The following is a 23828-nucleotide window of genomic DNA, read 5'->3' as shown; positions in this document are numbered from 1 at the left end:
TCTGCTCCTATTTTATAGTTGTACTGGCAAGTGGGTGCCAGAGGAAAAGGGAATTCCCTGGGTAACTAGACTCCAACCTCAAAGCTCTTTACTTCCTCTGGATGATTAATTATGTTGCAAGGTTCTTAACAAAGGACCCTTGATTCAGATCTTGAAGCACCAGGGTATTAATGCTGCAGCACTTTCGCTGCATCCTAGGTCAGTTAAATTTTCTCAAAGCTGGTTCCTGTTTCTTGGCAGTAACTCCTCAGTTCTGGAACTTTAGTTACAGCCAAAATAAACTATTGTCTCAGGTCTATATTTTTCCTGAAGAACCATGGCATTTTTATGGAATGTGGAGACAGTTTTATGTAAGACTTTAATGGTAACAATAAAGGACCCAGATCCCCATCTCTGGCCTGCTATCCTTTCCTCTGTATCCCAGCAATGATTATACAGCTTCCAAATAGAGAGCCATCTTGAAACTTCCGAGTGAAATCTGTCGTTTATTTACTATGTGTTGTGATCCCTGCTTTCCTGTTTTTTTTGCCTTCACCTGCAACAGCATAAAATTATTTTTTTATGTGTTGCTACGTTTTTCAAGAAAAAGAGAGCATTAATTGTATAAGATTATATGATTCAAAATTGTCTTGTTATTCAATGAAATAATGCTAATGAAGTCTTATCTTTTAAAAAGTAGCCATACTTTATCTGTAAACATTTATTATTCATATGACTAATAATAATAATTCAAAAAAGCCAATTCTATACTAAATCTTAAAGACATTTTAAATACAAATACAAAAAAGCTTGCTTAATCTTGACATTTGTTTTCCAATATGTATTGATTTAATTTCAAAAACACATGCCATAAGGATGAATTCAAATGCTGGCATGATTGGGTCAACATGTTAATATTTAGTACTTTGAAGGCCAGATTTTCCCACTTCAATGAGTGAATGAAGGAAATTCTTTTCAGATTATTATGTTTCCATTATTTGAGTTTGTTGTATGAGCCCTCCAAAACAAGGTTTGTAGATGGAGAAGTTTGAAAGTAAACTAGAATTCTGAAGTTATATGTTTGTAAGAAGATGCGCTAATGCCTACATGGTAATCCTAGGAAAAGTGAGGTTCATTAACTTTAAATTTTTTTATTGTTTTATTAAATGTTTATCTTTTAAAATGAGAAATTATGTTCCAGCAGTTTATACAAACTACGTAATACACTTTTTGTGATTTGTTTGTTGTCGGAAATTATAAACAATTATAAAGTTTCCATTTTGTAGAGTTGCCACTAGTCTATAATAAGTGCTCACAGCAGCTTTAGTTTCATGTTCCATAAAATTGAGCTTCCTGTCTTTACATTTTAGAACCTAGATCATGATCCTTGAGATTTTGCTATGTTAATGCCTACAATTACTAAGGGAAGGAAATGATGTAATATGAGAAGACAAAGAAATCAAGCCATCAAAGTAGACTTTTGCGTAACAAGCAGAATCTTGGTGCTTGTTGAACTTAGCTACAGCATTTACTAAAACATATCTTTGAGCCATATGTCTGAAAACGCCTTGCCATTTTAATGTGGAAAGCACAGAGACCTCACTGAGATAATGTTATGGTGACTTCATGAGGCATACCTGGATTATTGGTAAAAATGAACACTGACAGTGTTCTTCCAACACTCATTTCACGCATGCTTTAAGTATTATCGGTTTGTGGGAATTGCGTGATGATTTCTTTTTTTCAACAAAAACCTCATTTGATGCTTCTAGAGCATAATCACAATCAGAAAAACTTTAGTTACATTATTAAAAACTTTCTTCTCTTAGAACTATTGAAATACATAAATTAAGAAAATTTTCTAACATTTGAGTCTTATTTATGAACAGTAGGTAAAACATAAGGTTTAATAATGGTTTAACATATGACAAACGTATTGATTATATTTGTTTCTTTGTGCATATCCACGTGTATATAAACATAAAATATGTGGCTGAATTTCATTCAGTGTGGCAAATACTTTTTGACATATGAACAGCATACTGTATAGTACCATGAGGATAATGAACTAGCAATAAAGAGAAAACAGTTATTTAAATCAATTACTCTCTTAGAGTGGAAAGTTTAACATAGATTCACTCAATCATTATTCTTTCAAACTTTGGATTTTAATTTTAGGTCAGTATGATTTATTTAAGTGAAAACTAAAGCTCCTCTCAAATTGATGATTATATACAATTATGAATTATGGAGGTTTCTCTTTCCATTATGTAAACCTCATGTTGCATAGAATATTTTTAATAAGACATCACTCTATAGGCAACTAACTACCTGATAGAGACCTGTTTGTAATATAATAAGCATTTAAAACATAACCACTTAAATACAGTATTCCTAGTAGCACAAATGTTTAATAGCATGGATTTTACTGAGTTTGATATACTTTATCAAACTCAAGTTTAAGACTTTTTCTGCATTACAAGGACAGCTTGTTCTTGTTGAGAAGTAGTGTATTCCAGAGTGGAAAGAAGTAAATGTATAGGTATGTGAGGTAGTTAACAGAAAGCCAATATCACTTTATCAGATGTCTGGGGAGAAAAAAATACGATTATATTGTGAAAATAGATCTCAAAATGCTTTAGAAACTGTCTATAGTAAAGGTATATTTTTATGGGGAAGTTTATGAAACACTCTGATGTGTATTATCTCACTTATCCATTTAAGAAATCTGTGACACTGGCAAAAAATCTGAGAAAAAAGAATTACAACTGTTGGGTTAATGAACAGGGATGAGCACTGAGGTTTTCCAAGACTGCTGTTGGCATTTTCATCTCTATAGCTGTGGCCACAAAACTTAAGTGTTTTAGTGTAGATTAATTAACATTTATTGTGGGGCTACTAACATGGAGCTTAATTATAACTACATCCTTTTTAATTTCCAATATTTCATAGTAAGTGGCCATTATAGAAGATTCCCTGATGTTGTAATTAAATGTAAGCTTAAAAATAGAAAAACTCTCCCTCCTTAGTACTGCCCCATATACATACCCATAGGCACACACTTAACTGCATGTGACTAGAAAACACTTACACAACTCCTCAGAATGTTATATATGTTTCTATGTAATTTTCCTTCTGTTTACTATTTGTAAGCCAACTTCTTTCTAGAGACCAGGCGCTTTGTATATTTTAGTTATGTTGTATAGTACTTAAAATAGCATAATAGTCCAGAGACCATCTGAGAAATGTTTTCTTTCTTTGCTGAAGGTCCCAACAGTTCAGGTAATTCTATTGTCTTTTTCCAAATGATGTTTTACATTTTCCTTTGTTTTAAATTATAAGTTCCTGAAGTACTTTCAATGAAGTACAACATAGAAATATGTTTGACAGAAAATAATTCCAATTTCCATCTTAAAAGAAAATATTATTGCAGTTGTGGGGAGTTTGGAGTTTCTTTTCACTGGTATGAGACTCTGTCTATACTTTTAGTTTCCGGTATTTGGATAAGGGAAGGGTGGTCCTTTTCTTCATGAGGTATTTCATACTATGCTTTAGGTTTGGCACAGTTATTGTTTCATTTAAACAAAAAAACACTTAGATGTGGTGATTATTGCTGGATATGTCAATAAGCTATGATTTGTGATGGTTTATTATAAGTTGCGTAAGGTTAAAAAGAAATATTTTTCACTTATTTAAGGTCCACCTAGCCTTTCTTTTCCTATAATAACATGAGCATAATCTCTGTGATTAACTCATTTGGGTGAATTGATTATCAGATCAATAAGGGTTATTAATGAATCATAGAAATTTGATGTCAGTTTTATAGATGAACTTTAGAAATACAATTTAAATGCTTTATACAGTTGTCTAGTCATTGAGGTCAATTCCAAATTAACTAAGTGTACGCTCTTAGCCTGATCATTCTTTCTTTTCTAAGACTTTATTACTGGAGACATTGCGCTTCATGATTTTATAATTGTTTCTGAATACCAGAATTTAGTTTGTGAAATAGTAACGTGTTACTGTTGTGCTGGGGCCTTTTTAGTAGGAGTTACTTTAATAGGGACTTTCAGGGATCAATTGTTAAATTTTCAGGAAGCTTGAGGTGACATTTGACAGAGCGCGAGTATTTATATCATGGAAAGTGGAAACTTGTACAAACCTGACAACATTTTTCGCTCCTACCAGTACACAGTCGGGTATGATTCATTCCAAATAATTCAAAAAGAGGACTAAAATATTGCACAAGTGATAAAAAATGTAAAAATCTACAAATGTTTTTTATATGTACTAGAAATGTACATGAATTTGACTACATGTATATGTGACCAATGTTGATTACATAAAATACAATATTTTAAATGTTTAGAATATAACTATATACACATACCCTTACACACATACAAACATACATTTTTTTTTATTTGGCTTACTTTGAAAATAAAAGAGAGTGCCATTCAGTTATGCGCAGAACAAAAAAATGTACTTTAATTTTGACTCCACTTTTTAGTAACGAAGCAGTAAAAAGAAAATATGAAAGACATAAAATCATACCGACTTGCAAAACCCATTTACTTTTTATAGGAAACATAATTAAACCTTGCTGATTGGCCAAAGAAAGTATGAGCACAGCTGGGTCTTTTAAAATATGGATTCGTAGAAAGAGCTAAAAAATATATATAACCACCTCCTTTTAAAAATCAATTTCATTGTAAAAAAACACATCAAGATGTATTTCAGTAAAGGCTAGGTGTGAAATGACATTTAAGTGATTCAAATAAAATTAAAAGACTAATAAATATGATTTAGTAAAAATTTCAGTTAATTAAGTCTGATTCATGATATGTCTTTAGTTTAATAATATTATTAAAAATAGGTGTATATTATTGAATTGGTACTACATCTTAGATATACACACTTTACATTCCCTAATTTTCCTCTTTACAACAATCCCATGTGGGTTCTGTAAATGGGGAATCTGAATTTCAGAGGACAGGCTCAGAAGACCACATAGTAAGTAAGTAGCAAGTGGATTTCCAACTCCGGTTGGCTGGGTTAAAGCTCCTGCTACTTTCCCCTTGGTCATGCTTCCCTTCCAAATATGTAGAAGCTTTAAACAATATGTAAAGCTGTAAACTGATACAGCTTTAATTATAATAACAATTCTGTTTAATCAATGCAAAACTTTAAAAAATGTATATTAAGATTTTCTTCACTGATTAAAATTTATTACAAGAAGCAGAGGATATGGGGTGTGTGTGTGTGTGTGTGTGTGTGTGTGTGTGTGTTGGAAAATTACCTTTTAGGATAAATTGTACATGCTTTTCGTAGAACACAGGTGTTGACTCTCAAGGGTTAAGTACAACAAAAGTGTTGATACTTCTAGCCCCTTTCCTTCCACAGTGTGGTGGAATACTTAATGCTATTTAATATCTCATGCTCATAAGCTTTTGAAACATTTCAAAAGCTATAGGCTGTAATCTAAGACTTGTGAAAACTTATTAAATCATGAGTTTTGATGGCATGCCTCAATTTGATGTAAAATATTATGGATGCATATATAATTGCATTTAAATTCTTAGGTTTCTATGTCAAATGTATAACTGCATGTAAGACTTTCAAAAATGTCTTAGAAGTTTCCTGTGTATCAGTTCTTAAGGCTTTTTCATATCATGTTTTTTTTATCATATGTAGGATTGAAGGAAGGCTTCATGGGTAGATGATTAGAATCCATAATATATGCAAATATATATGTGTATCTTTTAATAATTATCCCCCCACCCTATGAAATTTAGTAATAATGATATTATTCAGGCATTTCCCACAAAATGACCTGACAAAAACATAGGTTATACACTACCAAACTTTAAATGTTAATAAACAGCTTCTGTGATTTTATACCCCAAATAGCTATTTATAATTATTTGGATTTATCTTTAGCATTTATCTTTAGCTTTTATTCTCACCTTGATTATAAACTACTTTGGGATTGGTACTATGTTGGACTGGTTCATTTGATAACACATGACACGTTGAATTATTCATGTATGTATACATATATCACACCATTCTCCACATAGTAGGCTGTAGATAACTGGCTCAAAGATGGATTATAGCCTAAATTGGTATATAAATGACACTTCATTATTGAGCCTCACTGTTCAACAATATTGTCAATATCTAATACCCCTTTCTCCATAGACGGGCGGACTTCAGACTCAGTTATCATTCACACATTTCTTTGTGCAAGAAATAGACTCGAGAATCAGTCTCTCTGACATCAACCTTTTCCTCCATCTGTCAGAATATTTATAAACTAAATGGAGACCTAATCTTTTACTCTGTCTCTTTTTTTAAATGTTTGTTTATTTTTGGAGAGAGAGAGAGATGGCAAGAGTGGGAGGGCAGAGAGAGAGAAAAATGCCAAGCAGGCTCCAGACCATCAGTGCAGAGCCCAGCGTGGGGCTTGAACCCATGAACCATGAGACCATGACCTGAGCCGAAATCAGGAGTTGGTCGCTTAATCGACTGAGCCACCCACGTACCCCTCATCTTTTCCTCTTTTATTCATAATCTTTTACACTCTTGAAACTATTCAGGCTTCTCTGGTGTCTGCCACCAACCACCTTCACTTACATATTCTTTATAGCATAGGCCAGCAATTTCTTAATATTTTCTCATCAAAGATCCTTTTCACTCTTGAAATCATTGTTGCACTTTATGCTAACTAACTTGGATGTCAATTTTAAAAATTGTAATAAAAAATCCTTTTCAGTTATATTTTATCCCCATACTTAGATCTCATTCTTCAGATCTTTTTCAAGTAAACTTCATTGCAGTTTTTCCCAACTCAGAACATATATATAAGTAGTAAGCAGTGGTAACAATGATGAGGAGAAAAAGGATGATGTGACTAGTACAGCATGTGTTTATCATTTTCATAATATGCTCAAACATACTTACATTAGATTGATTATTATTTGGGTAAACTATCAAATCACAAGTAGCTGATTAACCACAGAGCCCTGATTATTTGTTTCTTTGTTTATTTATTTATTTAATAGAAAGCAAATATTCCTTAGTCAGTGTGAACAGAATTCTATTTGTGGAGGGTTTTTAAAGAGCATTCCATAAATGTAAGTTCTAAAGTCTTACATTTCTTCCTGTTGGGAAAATCCCTTTACAAAAATAATCACAAATTGACTTCAGTGCACATGAGTCACTTCAAGACTGTTTTCCTTCTTTCTGGTACAGCTGCACTAGAGAAATAGATCACAAAGCATTTAACTCTAAAAACAGCAATCAAAAGTAAACTAACTGCTGCTTAGTGTATGGGCCAGAATCCCAGATTGGTTGGTATTTTATGATTGTTTTTATTTTACTACTTTTCTATATTATTTATTTATTTATTTATTTGAGAGAGAGAGAGAGAGAGAGAGAGACAGAGAGACAGAGAGAGAGACAGAGAAAGAGACAGAGAGACAGAGACAGAGAGACAGAGAAAATCTTAAGCAGGCTCCACGCCCAGCATAGAGCCCCATGTGAGGCTTGATCTCACTATTGTGGGATCATGACCTGAGCCACAATCAAGAGTCAGATGCTTGACTAATTCAGCCATCCTGGAGCCTTTATTTATTATTTTTAATTTTCCTTTTTACTGTGAATTTAAATCAAAATCAATTTGTAAATTATTTGCCATTAATCTTCTGATTATTTTTGAGGTTAAACAATAACTTAGTGATTTACTTCTCAAATCCTCTATGTGATGAAAATTATTAGCAGACAATATTTCCAAGCAAATAAATAAGTTCACAGTTTTTAAGAAAGTGGGTTTATTTATTTAGTAGATCACCCTTATCTGATTTTTTAACCCATTTAATAGTGTTTGCTAAATGTTTTGTATGGTCTAACTTCAAAGCAGAATGTTACTCCTATCTCCCTAAATCCATGTAAATGGTTGCCAGGATTCTTTAAAGAAGAAGAAATACACACACACACCCTGACTCTAGTTTATTGGATATGCCAGTTTTGATTAAGTTTTAACAAATTTTTAAATAAAAACTTTCAGAGAAAGCAGAAATGTATACGTTGTTCCCTCAGAGCCTTATAAACTGTTACCTCAACAGTCCCATTGGAAAGTCATAATTAAACTTTAAGTTTCATTTCATTTGTAGACTAATCAAAAGTAACACAGATAGGTTTATGGATTCATTAATTTTCAATGTAAAATAGAAGTTTGCTAGTTACTATGTATATTCTAATCTTAATAGGTTTTAGGTTGAGTTTTGTTTTCAGAACCAAATTTTCCTACAGTTAAAAAATAACCCAACTTTCTAAATCCTGATTCTATCAGTCTATCATTGTTAATCACTGAGGTTCTGGGGTGCAAAGTCCTTCCTTAAGAATGGCTAGACCTTGCAACTGATTCTTGAGTGCCTGCAATCTGTGGGCACTGTGCCAACTGATTTACTTAATTTAATCCCCTTCACTTTAATTCTGTGTTGAAGATGAGAGAAAAGAAAGTTTAGTGATTGAATAAGCAGATTAGTGGCAGAAACTATGCTCTTAACATCTGTGCATTTGACATCTTGAGTAATAAAGATTCTGCGCAGATTTTGGCTTTCATAGTCATATTTAGTATCACAGTTAAATGGTGGTGTTTCTCAAATCTTTGTTCTTAGGAAAAGGCCATGAAATATGTGATGGGTATTTAGTGAGTTCAGAAACTGTATTTATGTCTATTTCTATAGCTGACACCTGAGGCCTAGAAATGTCGTATGACACTATGAGACCTTCAATGACCCTTGAGTCACTCTGAGTCTCATTTTTCTCATATATAAATAGAGAAGGTTTACAAATAGATGATTTGTAAGAATCTATTCAAATTCTAAAATTCATGCATATTAAATCAAAATATATTAACTAAATCCAAATGTATTAAACATATTGAATAGAATAATTAAATTAGAGCTCTTATGTGCTTTGATGTATTATAAAAACCTAATACTCTTCTGAGATCTATTGACACTCAACATTTCTAGAGGTATAGCTTAGGGAACTGACAAGAAAATTTTATTTATTTGTTTGTTTTTAAGTTTTTTAATGTTTATTTATTTTGAGATAGAGAAAACAAGAGGAGGGCAGGGGCAGAGAGAGGGAGAGAGAGAATCCCAAGCTTATCCCAAGGAACCTAACACAGGGCTCAATCTCGTTGGGTGCAGGCTTGATCTCAATGACCCTAAGGTTATGACCTGAACCGAGATCATCAGACACTTAGACAACTAAGACACCTATGCGTGTGCCCCTGTTTATCTGGAATTTAAATTGAACTGGGAGTCCTATACAGTATTGAACACTGCTACAATGGGCTTGAGGGTTGCTGTAGACATTTCCTGAGTACAACCCTGAATGCTCCTAAACATCCTGCAATGCCCAGATCACCACCCATTTTACCTTGAATATGTTTGTATTTCACTGAATAGAAATGTAATAAGAATTATCCAGTCCAACATGTCAATCAGTAGTGCCAAGGGCGGTAACTATAATCTGTGTGAAGTCTGTTCCTTCACTTGTATAACATTCAGGTTTTCAGTTTCACAATAGTGACACTGATTTGGTACTTTTCTACCTAAACATGTTTAGAGAAATCATTATAGATATAAAATGAAAGTGATATTTCTCATCTCCATCTACTATTAATTGGTGTATATAAGTGCTTTGTGATGTCACTATAAAGCAGTATTGCTGTGATGCTTTCTCTTTTTTTTAAGCTGAAGGTGATTTAGATTCTAATAACAGAACAAAACCCCTTAGAGTTGCAACTAGAATCATAATCCACAACCAAAGTGTGAAAATCAAAGATCCAGCAGAGATTCAGAATTAGGTGCTTAGTATTGGGAATATAAAGATTAATAAAGCACATTTCTTAATCTTAAATTACCTAAAGTCTAGAGTTCAGAGAAGCAAAGGAGATATAAAGATAAAAACAAGCTCAATAATTTATAAGACTTACTACTCTAAAAATATATTAGGGTCACTATGGTGACTTGACAAAAAAGGCTCAGAACCATGACATAAATGCAAGCCCTCACACTCTTAGAAGATGTAGACTCGTCTTCCAGAATAAAAATAAAACAAAGCAAAGCACACATACCTTTTTTGGGAGCTCTCCTTGCTCCATGTCCCAAGGAATTTACCAAACTGCTAGTAGAATTGGTACCTCACTGCAAAAGCTATATGACGTTTTCTGAAGTCACAAGAGATCTCAGTACTTTTTACCCTGTTGACAGTTGTAAATTAGATGTGTCACAGTTCTTCTGGCCCTGCCAAGTTACTTATTGCCCCTAATCTGAAGTTTCTCCCTTTATATTCTTCAACATCGTATAATTATAAACCACTGCTTGACATTTTTGTTGAATGGAAGGTAAATGGGTGTGTGTGTGCATATGAGGTATACATCCTCTTCATGCCCTTGTCTGTTGTGTCTGCATGTATTACGATGTAAATGTGAATGCCAAGATTATCTTTATATATTCGTTTAAAAAATTTTAAGGTTTATTTATTTGTTTTGAGAGAGACAGAGCACAAGCAGGCAGGGGAATAGAGAGAGAGAGAATTCCCAAGCAGTCTCTGCACTGCCAGCACGGACCCTAACGTGGGGCTCAAACTAATGAACTGCAAGATCATGACCCAAGCCAAAATCAAGGATCAGATGGTTAACTGACTGAGCCACTCAGGCACCCAGATTTTCTTTATATTTGCCTTCAATTACTGAATAAATGAGAAGAGTAGTATGGATCAGACATTTATATTCTAGTTGAGGAAGTAAAGGATCCATGTAGTGACCGAATGGGGTAAGCACTGGAAGAAAGGAATAAAGATCATTTGATGAGACCTAAGAGGAAAGGTGCATTCTTTAAATTAATATAATCAGGAAAATATAATGGAATGCAGCTCTTCACTAGGGATTCCCCCCGGAGGTGCAAATGGTGATTGTTGTGAAGTCTTTTGCTAACAGGCACAATTCAAACATGTACATGTGCCTTGTTATGTTGGACAGATGGCCATGATATTTCTGTAGTGTATGTTTTTTTCTCTGGGATATAACAAGAGGCATAAAGTCAATTCTGGGCATATGTAACCAGTTTCTAATCCTATAAGCATGTAGCAAGATTGAAGAAGTTTACATTTACCCAAAAGACATATGCTGGTTTTGTCTTTGTGTTAAATACTTTGAACTTGGTAGTGGGAACTAAAGCTTTGCTAAATTTGATTGAAATAAGTTGCATTGTATTCCCATTTTGTGTGTCTTTGACTTCTTTTTATATTTTATTTATTTATTTAAAAAATTTTAATGCTTATTGATGAGAGAGAGAGAGAGAGAGAGAGAGAGAGAGAGAGAGAGAGAGAACAAGTGGGGGAGGGGCAGAGAAAGAGGGAGACACAATCTGAAGCAGGCTCCAGGCTCTGAGCTGTCAGCACAGAGCCTGACGTGGGGCTTGAACTCATGAACCATGAGATCATAACCTGAGCCAAAGTTGGATGCTTAACCAAGCCAAGCAGGTGACTCTCTTTTTAAATTTTAAACAGAATTACTATTTTATTAAATGTATTTGGAATTGTACAATATTAATTGTGCTCATTTCATCAAAACTTGTTAGTTCTTTGTGTATTTTATTTTGTATTTATGTCACAAAGGAAGAACAATTAGGCTGATATCTTCTTACTATCAGAAAGAATTACACAGTAAATAAATAATAAGAAGAGCAATGCAATGAAATTAAAAATCAGTTGTTAACGTGTCACTATTTAAAAACAAAGGAACTCCACTAAGAAGAGACTGTAAGGTAAAAATGGATTCGTATATTGATGGGTATAAAAAGTAAGAAATTGAAATGAGCTATTAAATAGGTAACTTTTGGGGCTCTGGGGTGGCTTAGACAGTTAAGTGTCTGATTTTGGCTCAGATCATGATCTCACGGTTTGTGGGTTCGAGCCCCCCATCAAGCTCTGTGCTGACAGCTCAGAGCCTGGAGCCTGCTTCAGAATTTGTGTGTGTGTCTCTCTCTCCCTCTGCCCCTCCCCCACCCATTTTCTCTGTCTCTCTCTGTCTCTATCTCTCTCTGTCTGTCTCTATCAAAAATAAACATTGAAAACTTTTAAATATGTAACTTTTATTTTTTAATGATTTTTTATTCAAGTACTGTCAACAGATAACAATAAACATATATATGTGTTTCAGGTGTGCAATATAGTGATTCAACAATTCCATACATTTCTCAGTGCTCATCAAGATAAGTGTACCCTTACTCCCCTTTATTCACTTTCCCCTTCCCCCCACTGAACTCCCCTCTGGTAACATCCAATTTGTTTAGTCTCTTTTTTGTTTGTTTGTTTGACTTTTTATCTTTGTAATTTGTTTTGTTCTTAAAATCCATATATGAGTGAAATCCTATGGTGTTTTTCTTTCTCTGACTTATTTCACTTTGCATTATACCCTCTAGGTCCATCCACATTGCTGCAAAACAGTATGGGGGTTCCTCAAAAAATTAAAAATAGAATAACCATATGATCCAGTAATTTCACTATTGGGTACTTACCCAAGGAAAATAAAAACATCAGTTCAAAAAGACCTATGCACCCCTGTGTTTAATGCGGTGCTATTTACAATAGCCAATATATGGAAGCAACCCAAATTTGTTTAGTCTCTTTTTTGTTTGTTTGTTTGTTTGACTCTTTATCTTTGTAATTTGTTTTGGTCTTAAAATCCATATATGAGTGAAATCCTATGGTGTTTTTCTTATGGGATAAATATATATCCCATAAAAATATGGCATATGTATATATATATATATATATACATATATATATATACAATGAAACATTACTCATCCATATAAAGGGATGAAAACTAGGAAACTATTTTAAATTGGCTAAAATTCCTGTTACTGCCATTTTCTCAAAATTATTGAGGAAAGAGGAAGCAAAGAGAAGGACTTTGTTACGTTTGTCAGCTTATTCTAGGAATGCAATACAATGCCAAGGCAAGATCATTGTCTACTTTGTGGAACCATCTACATTCATGTTGTGGATGATTTTAGAGTGGTTTATTTTGTTTATGCAAATTAGGAGATCTACATTTTCAAATTATTTATGTCTATATTTGCACTAAATTATTAAATTGGTACCAACTTAGGAACAGCTCTGTGCTATTTTTAGGTCTCTCTCTCTCTCTCTTTCACTCTCATTTTAAATTGTAACCTAAAAATATATAGATTTTATAAAGTATCTTACATCTTCATTTTTTTCTCCTGTCATTACATCATACAGCATGATTGTGTAATAAGTTACTATTGTAATATTTGCTGATATTATCAGTTATTGCTTAATACTGACACAATGTACACTAATTTTTTAAATCTCATTTTAGGAATTAGTTTTATAAATATAAGCTTAAGGGTAATGGGAAACAGTCAAATCTGCAAACTAAAATTTACTATTTATAATAATAACTATTCTATTACATAAAAGTTTTAGCTATATACAGTGAATCTTTTCATATAGCCCACCAAGTAAGAATCTAAATGCCTTTAACAGAAATAAATAGGATAAGCTCTAAATTATTTATTCAAAGCATATAGTTGGCTACACAAACTGAGATTTATCTGACTGACTTTATCCTTGAGTGCATATTAGACAATCCCATCAATAATCGAAGAAGCAATGAGCAGGAGGCTGGATGATGAAAAAGTGCATCTACCAGTTGACAAGCAGTGGTCCAGCTCATTGAATGACTTTTGCATGTTGAATACAACTCTTACTATTACGGTTGCTCTTACTAAACTAAAAAGTGGAAATTTCTTTTTTTTTTTTGTCTTTGAAACTTGAGTTTGCTTTATAAGTAAAAAGATGCAATTATTATAGCTGTGTGTTTTTCACATCAAAGGTGCAAGAAATAGTGGATGTTTCCAGTGCAAATTTCTACTGTGGATATTAATATAATGGTTTTCAACCCTGTTTTTCCTGTAACATCTCAGTGTATAACAGACACATTCATTAGTAATAGAAGCTCACTAAGACTATGGTTCTCAAATGTGGAAAGTGGATTGTGGATTGGCAAGAGGATTTAAGAATCACCAAGGAAGGTTGTTTACTCTGGAAAAAGAAATCTGGAAAGGCTGAAATTCCTACACATTAAGAAGGTGGAGTATCAAGTTGGATAATTTCCCATAAGGAAGTCTATTCCCCATTTAAATGTGAAAATTACTAGCATCAATAGGATTATTCTATAAAGTTCTCCATCTCCATCCACAATCCTTATGCCCATGTAAAGATAATTATCAGCTTCCTATGCCAACGATTTGTGCGGCTTTGTTAATAGTAACAGAATAGCTGTCATTTTGAATAGAATACAAAACATTGATACAAGAAGTTGCAAAGGACCAAAATAGGCTGTGGCTTAGTTTTCATTCTTTCTTCAGAATATGAAACAAACATTCATTGTAGTCTGAGCTATAGAGACATTCCTTTACATTTTGATATTTTACAGACATAGGTAAATTATGTTCATTTAAACAAGTTAATAAGCTTACCCAGGGTTGCCAAAAAACATACTCAATCATACCTTAATATTTCTCTTTTGCTAAAAAGCATTCTATGCCACTAGTGAACAGATCAAGCCCTTACATTACTTGTCTTCAATAAAACATTATTATCTTTTGGCATCCCCTTGTACTAGGGGAAATAAAAAGTCACATGTGGAGAAGTTCTAAATGCTAGACAGAAATGATCCTTGGAGGGCAATTTTTATCCTCCACGGAAGTATTGCAGACTTCTTCCATTAGCATAGTCCCAGGGAGCAAAAGGTTAGGGAACTGGGACCGCCAGCTCTACCTGAACACATAAGTCAACATTTCCTCCAAGCAGCGAGGGAGTGTGAGAGTACACCCACATGTGCATTAAAGTATCTGAGACGAGAAACAACAATTGTAATATTTTACATTGGAACATACTGTACAGATGGTCACATTTTGTTTGTGGTCGTAGGGAGGAAAGTAAGGCAGTTTCCAGATTCCCCCCCCTCAACACCTACCATTTGGCATTGGATATGGGAGGCTGAAGAAAACGGAGGGAGTTTTGCCTCCGTTGAAACAGCTGGGAAACAGATGCAAGCTGGTGTGCAATTTGCCAAAAGCCTTGCTCAAGTCTCCCACCCATTTTCCACCAAAGAAAAGCTGGTCAGGTGATGGTAGTGGAAGCCTCAGGGTCAGCAAGTGATGGGCTTCAGGAAGTGCAAGAAAAAAATTAATCAAAGATTATAGTAAATACAAGTCCAGAATTGTAGTCCCAAGGATCTTGTTTTCAATAGGACAGAAAATGTGGGAGCAAACCTGGTGAAAACCACAACAGAATCACAGATACACAGATGAAATTGTCCACAGAATTAATTGACACTGGTGCTGCCTCAATTACATTGACCTTCTCTCTCTTATGTGATGAATTAGGGAAGCACACACCCACTCTTCATCATGTTAGTTGTAGTATAATTAATCCATGCACGATTATAGTAAGTTTAAGTATGCACAGTTCACATTGTTTTAGTCACTGGATTTTACTGAGCTACTTTGGTTTGGAACTCAAGCATTCATAAATTGCTTTTGGATTTAAATTTTGAATTATAGCCAGACTTTTGTTTAAATTCAGTCACTGGATGTATAAACCTCCTGTTGTATATTTCTAGTTAGAATGGACATGTATTTAGATCAACTCCAAAGGACCATTCTTATAAGCATTGGCCCAAGTTTTGTGTGCTTGTTATTTGTGTGTGTGTGTGTGTGTGTGTGTGTGTGTGTGTGTGTTGGTTCTTAAGTACTTCTGAATACTACAAAAGTTAAAGTATTTCAAAAATAAATATAAATTGATAGGCTTTCCTCACTGTGAATTTGTTCATTCATGCTTATGTAAGGGACTGTTAACCATGAATCATTCAAATTGAATTGCTCATGAGAAAAAATGTTCTGGCTTTGCCGTCAGTTTCTAGAGTTGCTTTTCTGAAAGGAAAAGAGTATTGTCCCCATATAAAGAATAATCAACTGCAGATTTCAGACTTAGCATGGCTCCAAATTGGCAATACAAGTTTTGATTCACGTGAGGACAGATCGTGTGGGAGGGACTTATCTGAATATTCTGGGCTGTGACTGAGTTTCCAGTCTGCCAGGATAACCAATGGAGAAATTAAATTTAAAACAGTCATCGAGAAGATTTGGGTTAGCTAAATGCTCCAAAGATGAAGAGGTTGGTAAATCTATAGATTAAAAAAAAAAGTGGATGATGGACTGCAGGTTCCACTTATTATATAATGTATATATGGTCCTAGTGGCTTAATCTAAAGTACAGCCTGTATGTGACATATCACAAACCAGTTTTGCCTTGGATGGAGCCCCGGGTGCTCTGGCAAGGTAGGGAGCCAGTCAATACAGGGTAAGTGAGAAGCCCAGAATTGTGGTCAGTGGAATCTGAGGAATCTCTGACTCTGCCACCACATCAGTGAATCATGCTCTGTGATCCCTCAGACAACAAGTAACGGCCAGTGTGCCAAAATTCTGATGCAGGCTTTGGGTAGCTGCTGCCATTGCTGGACCTACACAGCTTTACAGCTGGCCAAACAAGATTCTAGAAAGAGTCAGAACTAAACTGTTTTACATTAGACCTTGTCTAGTGGATTCCCATTATGCCGGGCCCTCTTGACTTCAGTTAGACTTTCCAGCCAGACATAAAAGAACATTTACATATATATAAAATGCTACATATATTAGCATATTTAAATATGTATATATATATGCATATAGTACTTAGCATATTTAAGCATCATTGAATGAAGAAACAAGTATTGCCCAAAAAGATCTTTCCCAAAGTATCTCATATTGCGTTTGTCAATTTAAAAAATAAAATGTCACTCTTTGTAATATTTGATTAACCATCATTTTCCTAGATTCTCTCATTTGGGCTCAAGAAGAGTTCATTGTACTTCTACCTGATGAAGACATCGCAATGTGTGTGTATATGCGCAAAAAATAGAGAAGTGAAGTGATTTTTAAGAGAGCACAAACACACCACTTTACCTTGGTTCTGTTGCTCTTTCCCTGAAGAGGGATTCAACATGAATTACTCCAGCTGGTACAATGCCCTGTTATTGGTTTATGTGGGATTTTTTTCCATCATAGGCACACATTCTGTTCTCAGAATTCTAACATACATCTCAGTGATATGATGAGGATAAGTGAAATACTATATGTTACTTATGTCTTAAACTCCCAGAAAAAAAAAAGATGGAAATGTATTCCCTAAGTTATTATTATTTCTACATGGCAATAGAAGATTTGGTGTTTGGAGAGCTTTGGTTAGGTGTTGTGCACCTTATGTTTATCTCATATATAATGAAAAAACATTAAAAAACTTTTCATATTTTGAGTTATATGAACACAATTTTATTTATAGACTCCACATTGGAATATGTATTATGCAAAATAAAAGAATAGCAATGCTATTGTCCATGAAGAAGCTGAACTTAAACAGAAATTTAAAGGTCAGTTAAACATATTCATATGTATGCTTTGTCTGAGCTTGAAGTGGCTTTTGTGGTCTAGTTGCTAAACATTTCAATTGCTTAAATGTTCATATACTAAGTCAATACTTTTTTTAGGAATTAAAAAATTTAGTCATACTTAGATACCAACTATATATATATGTTAAACTTACTAGACACAATTTTACACCTAAAACTATTTTCTAGAAATGGTTTATCTTCTATATTGATCTTTTTATTATAATAGCAGATTAAGAGCCATTACATTTTTTTGTTTATATTTTGGAAGATGAGTCACATGTGTCACATGAGAGGAGATTGAAAAATAAAAAATGTATCTTATCCTGTTGTGAGATCAGCCTTAACTCTCTCTGCTCTATTTTTCCCATGTCTCACACAGTACCTGATAAGAGTAGTTACTACATAAATGCTTCTGGGATGAATGATGTGATTGAATGCATTTGAACGAATGAAGTAAATTTAATTCTTTCTTCCTTTTTTTTTTCAGATTCCCAGGAAGGAAATTATAAGTCAGAAGTCAATAGCAAACCCAGGAAGGAAAGGACAGCTTTTACCAAAGAGCAAATCAGAGAACTTGAAGCAGAATTTGCCCATCATAATTATCTGACCAGACTGAGGCGATATGAGATAGCAGTGAATCTGGACCTCACTGAAAGACAGGTAAAGTTGGACATTATTGTGATTATGGTATTTTTAATTGCATTGAATCAGTAATCTTCTCTTGCCATTTTTGAAATATCTAGACTTGCTGTTCTTAAATACCATATGGAAGACAGGTCTTGTGTTGCATGATGATGTTTGGGCACAGCAGAATAACAAAATTAAGGATAAAATAGCACTGTTTTCAGGAAAACTATATTCAGTTTAAGGAATCATTCTTTGTTCTGTAATTGTTTTTAAAGTACCATTTCTTGTATATAATGATGGCATATAGTGAGCAATTTTGTTTGCTTACATTTTAAAATCTCCTTATTTGGTATAATAGAGAGCTGGCAAACCCATGCTAGTTTCCTCTCTTGCTCAGGACAGGGTTTGCTACGTTACCATAACACATTAACCCCCAAACCTTAATGACATAACAAAAATGTTCACTATTTGCTCACTCTTCGTACTTACAAGTCCAGTATTACAAACACGCGCGGACCCAGTCTGACTCTCTGGCATCTCAACATGTGGTGTCCTTGGTAACCACAGGGGGTAAGAAAGAATTGGAGGTTCATGCATTGACCTCTAAATGTTTTCACCTGGAAATGACCCATGTCACTTCCATTTATACTCTATGGTCCGGAAATCATCAGTAGTGCCATTTAAGTTCAAGGGGGCTGGGAAACGATGGGAGCAAGGAAGGGCCTGTCGATTATTGGTAATATTTCCCAACTATTTTTGAAATTATATTGGTCCCAAAAATCTAAAACTTCTGACATCAACTCATAAAACGCTGAAATTATTAATAATCTGTCTGCCCCCAGTGATAAAACCTAAAAAAATACTTTTTAATTAATTACATTTTAGCTTCTTTCTTGGGTTTTATTTGCTCTAATAGTGCTTCCCGTGCATTCTTTTTATGGATTCGGATTTGCCCTGGGAGAATCTAGACTACTGATGGTCAACAGTTGCTAATCTTTAGAAAAACATTCCTGAAAGGCAAATCCAAACAACTTTATGGACAGTGCAGTTATGATTGGCACTCCCAGGACTGGAGTCTCATTTCCTCTTTCACTGTGTGCACCTCCTCCAGGGATCCCATTGGAACCAAAGAAATACCAACAGGGTGTGGACAAATGAATACTATCTTAGGAGAACAAGTTATTTTATCCAATTTTTAAAATCATCTGTTTTCCTTCTGCTAATTTCTGTGCTTCAGCTTTCGGTGGGATATTTCTGGATAGTGGAAATATAGAGAGAAACACTTTTATGTGGTTTTATTGATTAGCAGTTTATACTTTATTAAATATTATGACTAGCGCCTACATTGTGAAGCACAACATTCTCCTTCCCTTGAACTTCACATACAAAATTCCCTCCGTAAGTGTACAACATTTGGCATGCAAGAAAGGAGAATCCAAAATCTGCATTACCAGACATCTGAGGTTTTTTTTCATTCATTTTTTAAAAAACTGGGAGCATATAAAGGAGGCAAGGAATTAAAGGTTAATGTCTTCATATATAGACAGTGAATTCTAGAAAATGCAATCATGTTTTATATGATACACAAAGGAAACAAACTAGGATTTGCTTCCAAGTTACAGAAATAATGGGTGCAGTACCACTCCCTTAGTCAAGAACACATCAAGGTTCTGTTCTTGGTATTCTGGAGATAGCTATGGTTATCCCTGGTTATTTGATTAGAAAGCAGAGGCTTCACATTTAGTTTAGATTAATTCATTTTAGAAGCAGTTCTATAAATTTGGCCTGGGAATTTTGAAGGTACTTTGGATATTTCGTATTCTTCATGAGTTGCCATTCCTGATAAAGAGTGATGTGCAATTATATGCAAAATTATGCACACATATTTACATTTTTAATGTTTATTTATTTTTGAGAGAGAGAGTGAAGGAGTGAGCTGAGGCAGGACAGAGAGGGAGAAACAGAATCTGAAGCAGGCTCCAAGTTCCAAGCTGTCCACAAAAAGCCTGATGTGGGGCTTGAACTCATGATCTGTGAGACCATGGTCTGAGATGAAGTTGGTTACTTAACTGACTGAGCCACCTAGGCATCCCCCCTCCCAATTTTAAATTTTGGATTTTCTTTTTTTTAAGGTCCCCTATCAGTTTTGTATCAGTTAGCTTTTTATATCTAATAAAGCACTCAAAAATCTTAGTACCTTCAACCAATAACCAATATTTAATTTGCTCACAATTTTGTAGGTGAGGAATTTTGACTGGGCTCAAGTGGATTGTTATACGCCTGGGTTTACCTAGATCTGTCATTACTGAAACAATCTAACTATAGCTTTATAGGGGGAAAATAGCAAAAAAAATAAACTGAGATATAACTGGGTTTGCAAAAATCTGAAATTTGGTTTTGTGCAGATTTTTTTATCCTATAAAAATCTGTGTTTGCAATTTTGCAAGTTAATATCAAAGGGAGATATATTCATGTGGAACCCAACTTCCCAATCAAAATTAACTCTTTAGGTGTGTCTGTATGGCTCAGTTGGTTGAGAATCTGACTTGTAATTTCTACTCAAGTCATGATCCCAGGGTCGTGGGATCAAGCCCTGCATTGGACTCTACACTGAGCTTGGGGTCTATTTAAGATTCTGTCTCTCTTTCCCTCTGCCCCTCTCCCTGGCTTGCATGCTTTCTTTCTCTCAACAACAACAAAAAAAGCAAGTTCTTAGTGGGCCAAAAACTTGAATTATCACGATAAAAATTTGAACAAAAGTACTAGATTGTCCAATTGGAACTGTGTATTCTTAGGCAGGTAACAATTTCCCTAAGGCACAAAATGGAAATTAAAACTACCTTCTCTGGGCACCTGGGTGGCTCAGTTGCTTAGGTGTCCAAATCTTGATCTCAGCTGAGGTCTTGATCTCGGGGATCTGAGTTCAAGCCCCACATTGGGCTCCACACTGAGTGTGAAGCCTACTTAAGAAAACAAAACAAAACAAAACAAAACAAAACAAAACAAGCTACCTTCTCTTGCTTCTACTCAGGTCTGTATGTCATAATAAATATGAAAATATTTCTAGCATAAACTATGAAATACAACTGTCAACCAGAGGGGTGAAAAATCTTTGCCATGCAAGGCATAGTGAATTAATTATTTTGTAATACAAATATTTGTTGAGCTAGATGCTAGAAATAAAATCTTGCTAAAATAAGCTAGACAAGTCTCTGCTAGAACTCATGGAAGGGCAAAAATCAAACAAGTATTAACAACCGTGATGAGTGTTGAATGTTACAAAAGAGGAATGACAGGGTTGTATGGGAAAATGTTCCTGGTTATGCCAGATGTGCATTTTATTCCTAGACTTCTATGCACATGCAGTATCTTAAATTGAGAATCTGAAGTCTTTATTTATGTTCTCTGGGATGAATTTTACTGTGCTAAGTTTATCAGAAAAATATTGTATGCTGTCAGTCATCAGTTTTGCTAGTCTTAAAGGTCTGAAAACATTCCTCCAAGATGCCAGCACTCTTGTCCCAGTGAGGTATTTTCAGTTTATTTTCTCAAGGTTGGGCTTTTAAAGTTAAAAATATAGCATTATAAACTGAACCCATTTCATTCATCTTCTTTTAATGGTTTTACAGTAATTCTATTACTTTGATTTTGAATTAATGCTATACATGCTTATCTATGTAATATATAGCCTAACACTATATATTCTTAAATAACACCCCTTTTATAGGATTTCCAGATGTAAAATATTCCAATTATAGACATGCACTTTTTTCATTTCCATTCTCAAGATTTATCTTTCCATACTTTAAAATGACCTGACACTTATATCTAACTCCATAGTGTGCAGTGTTTTCCTTAACTTTAATAGAACTTTCAATCTCCTAAAATATTTTTCTTGACTTTATAAAAGCTTTCCAAGACTTAAACGCAAAGGTAGAACTCATAGGTATATAATATAAAGGGAAAAATAAATATTAAAAAAGCTATAACAATTTATGGCAGAATTGTTATAAAGCAATAACTTTTTCCTAAATGGAAACTTACGTTATAATCAGAATTAGTCTTTAGGTGTACTTTCATGTAAAAATTCGATATAATCACACATGAAATATATATATATGTATAACTGTTAAGTTATTTGTATATACTCCTACCTTGCTTAGTGATATAAATCACTAATCAATATATTTGCTACATTTTATTATAGGCCATATACATGTAATTATAAAGATTTTCTATGATGATTAGGTTTCCCTTAAGGAAAATAGTAAGATATGTTGAGTCCTTAAATATCACTCAGGACTTGAATTTTCAAACCCCTATGTGAAGAACAGTTCTGAAATCTCACAGAGAAGTCAGATTCTTATGTTAGAGTCTTCTCAGTGCCTTTGTAGGTCAGGGGAGCCTATAATCCGCTTTGAATTCCATCTGGTCAAACAAGACCAAGAAGAGGCTCATTCTGTAAAGTAATTCCACATTAGCATGCAGGTATTAAATAACATTATTTTATGTCAAATAAAAATGGAGATACTAGAACAAAATTGAACTTCAAGTATGCTTAACTATATAACTGTCTTGTGGAAGCTCTCAGTCCAGTATCTCCCAGCTTCTATCTCACAGTTTCTATTTTACGACGTATTCTCAATCAACAGCTAATAATCCTCAATTGGCAGAGCCACTCGGAGTATTTTGAAGAGCCAGTCAGTGTAGAGACCCTCCTGTCCCAAAGTATGTTTACATTTGACATGCTCATTCTGGCCTTTTCATCCATCCAGACACACTTGGAGAAAGTCCCGCCGATTTTTTAATATCTCACAGTGGGAAGAGGAGGGAAGGCAGCCGCATAAAACTATAGCAGGAGTGACAAATGGACATTTTTGTACAGCTAAGTTTGCGAAATATAAAAAGAATGGGGGATCCTTTTATTTCACAAAGCTAATAAAAGGTGCAATATTGCAGAATTGTAAACTAGCAAAGATTACTGGAATAAACAGACCGAATCCCTGATACCTCTGCCAAGATAAATTGAAAATCCCACCTAGCTGGATCATATTCCATTAGTGGAAATGAGAAGGATTATGCTTTGTTTGTCACTCATAAATCATTAAATGGCTCAATGCCAAATATTTTCAAAACAGGCATCTACTTTTTGGATCACTATAAAGAAGAATTTTCCATGTACCAAATAAACAATGGTTTTGCCTTTTGCTCGGCAGTTTACACAATTCATGTCCTCTGCAAGTTTATTTCTATACATTCATATGGATACTTTTTGGCTAATAAATCATTCTCCATTACCAGACATATTGTCTGTTCAAGGTAATTAGAGACAACCTGTATACCCAATGATGTTAGAACATTTTCTCATTTCATAGAGTAGTATTGCACAGTCACCTGCAGCAATAGTAAGATGTTTTTTGCTTAAATCATGATGTGCCAGCCATTTTAAAAGATACATAAATATGAGTTTACTCCCCCGGAAAAATGGCGGGAAGCATAGGATAGAGTTGTTGATGGTGGAACATGACAGAATCTTAGTTTTTAATGGAGAGGGGTATTGCCTGAGGACTTCTGTTTTGTTTTGTTTTACTTTACTTTTCAGCTTTTTGTTACTTTT

The 23828-nt window shown here is 34.2% G+C and overlaps 1 protein-coding gene across 1 annotated transcript in view; it reads left to right on the top strand.

The window, feature by feature from the left end:
• Positions 1-23828, top strand: part of MEOX2 (mesenchyme homeobox 2) — a 65092-nt gene that overhangs the window by 30507 nt on the left and 10757 nt on the right. Inside the window, exon 2 of the mRNA XM_029957476.1 lies at positions 18072-18244. Coding sequence (XP_029813336.1) covers positions 18072-18244 — 173 coding nt within the window. The remainder of the gene's footprint in view (positions 1-18071; positions 18245-23828) is intronic.

This window comes from Suricata suricatta, chromosome 2 (genome assembly GCF_006229205.1).
Source record: "Suricata suricatta isolate VVHF042 chromosome 2, meerkat_22Aug2017_6uvM2_HiC, whole genome shotgun sequence".
NCBI lineage: Eukaryota > Metazoa > Chordata > Mammalia > Carnivora > Herpestidae > Suricata > Suricata suricatta.
Note: the sequence above shows the minus strand (reverse complement) of the source record. Positions and strands in the feature narration are given on the sequence as shown.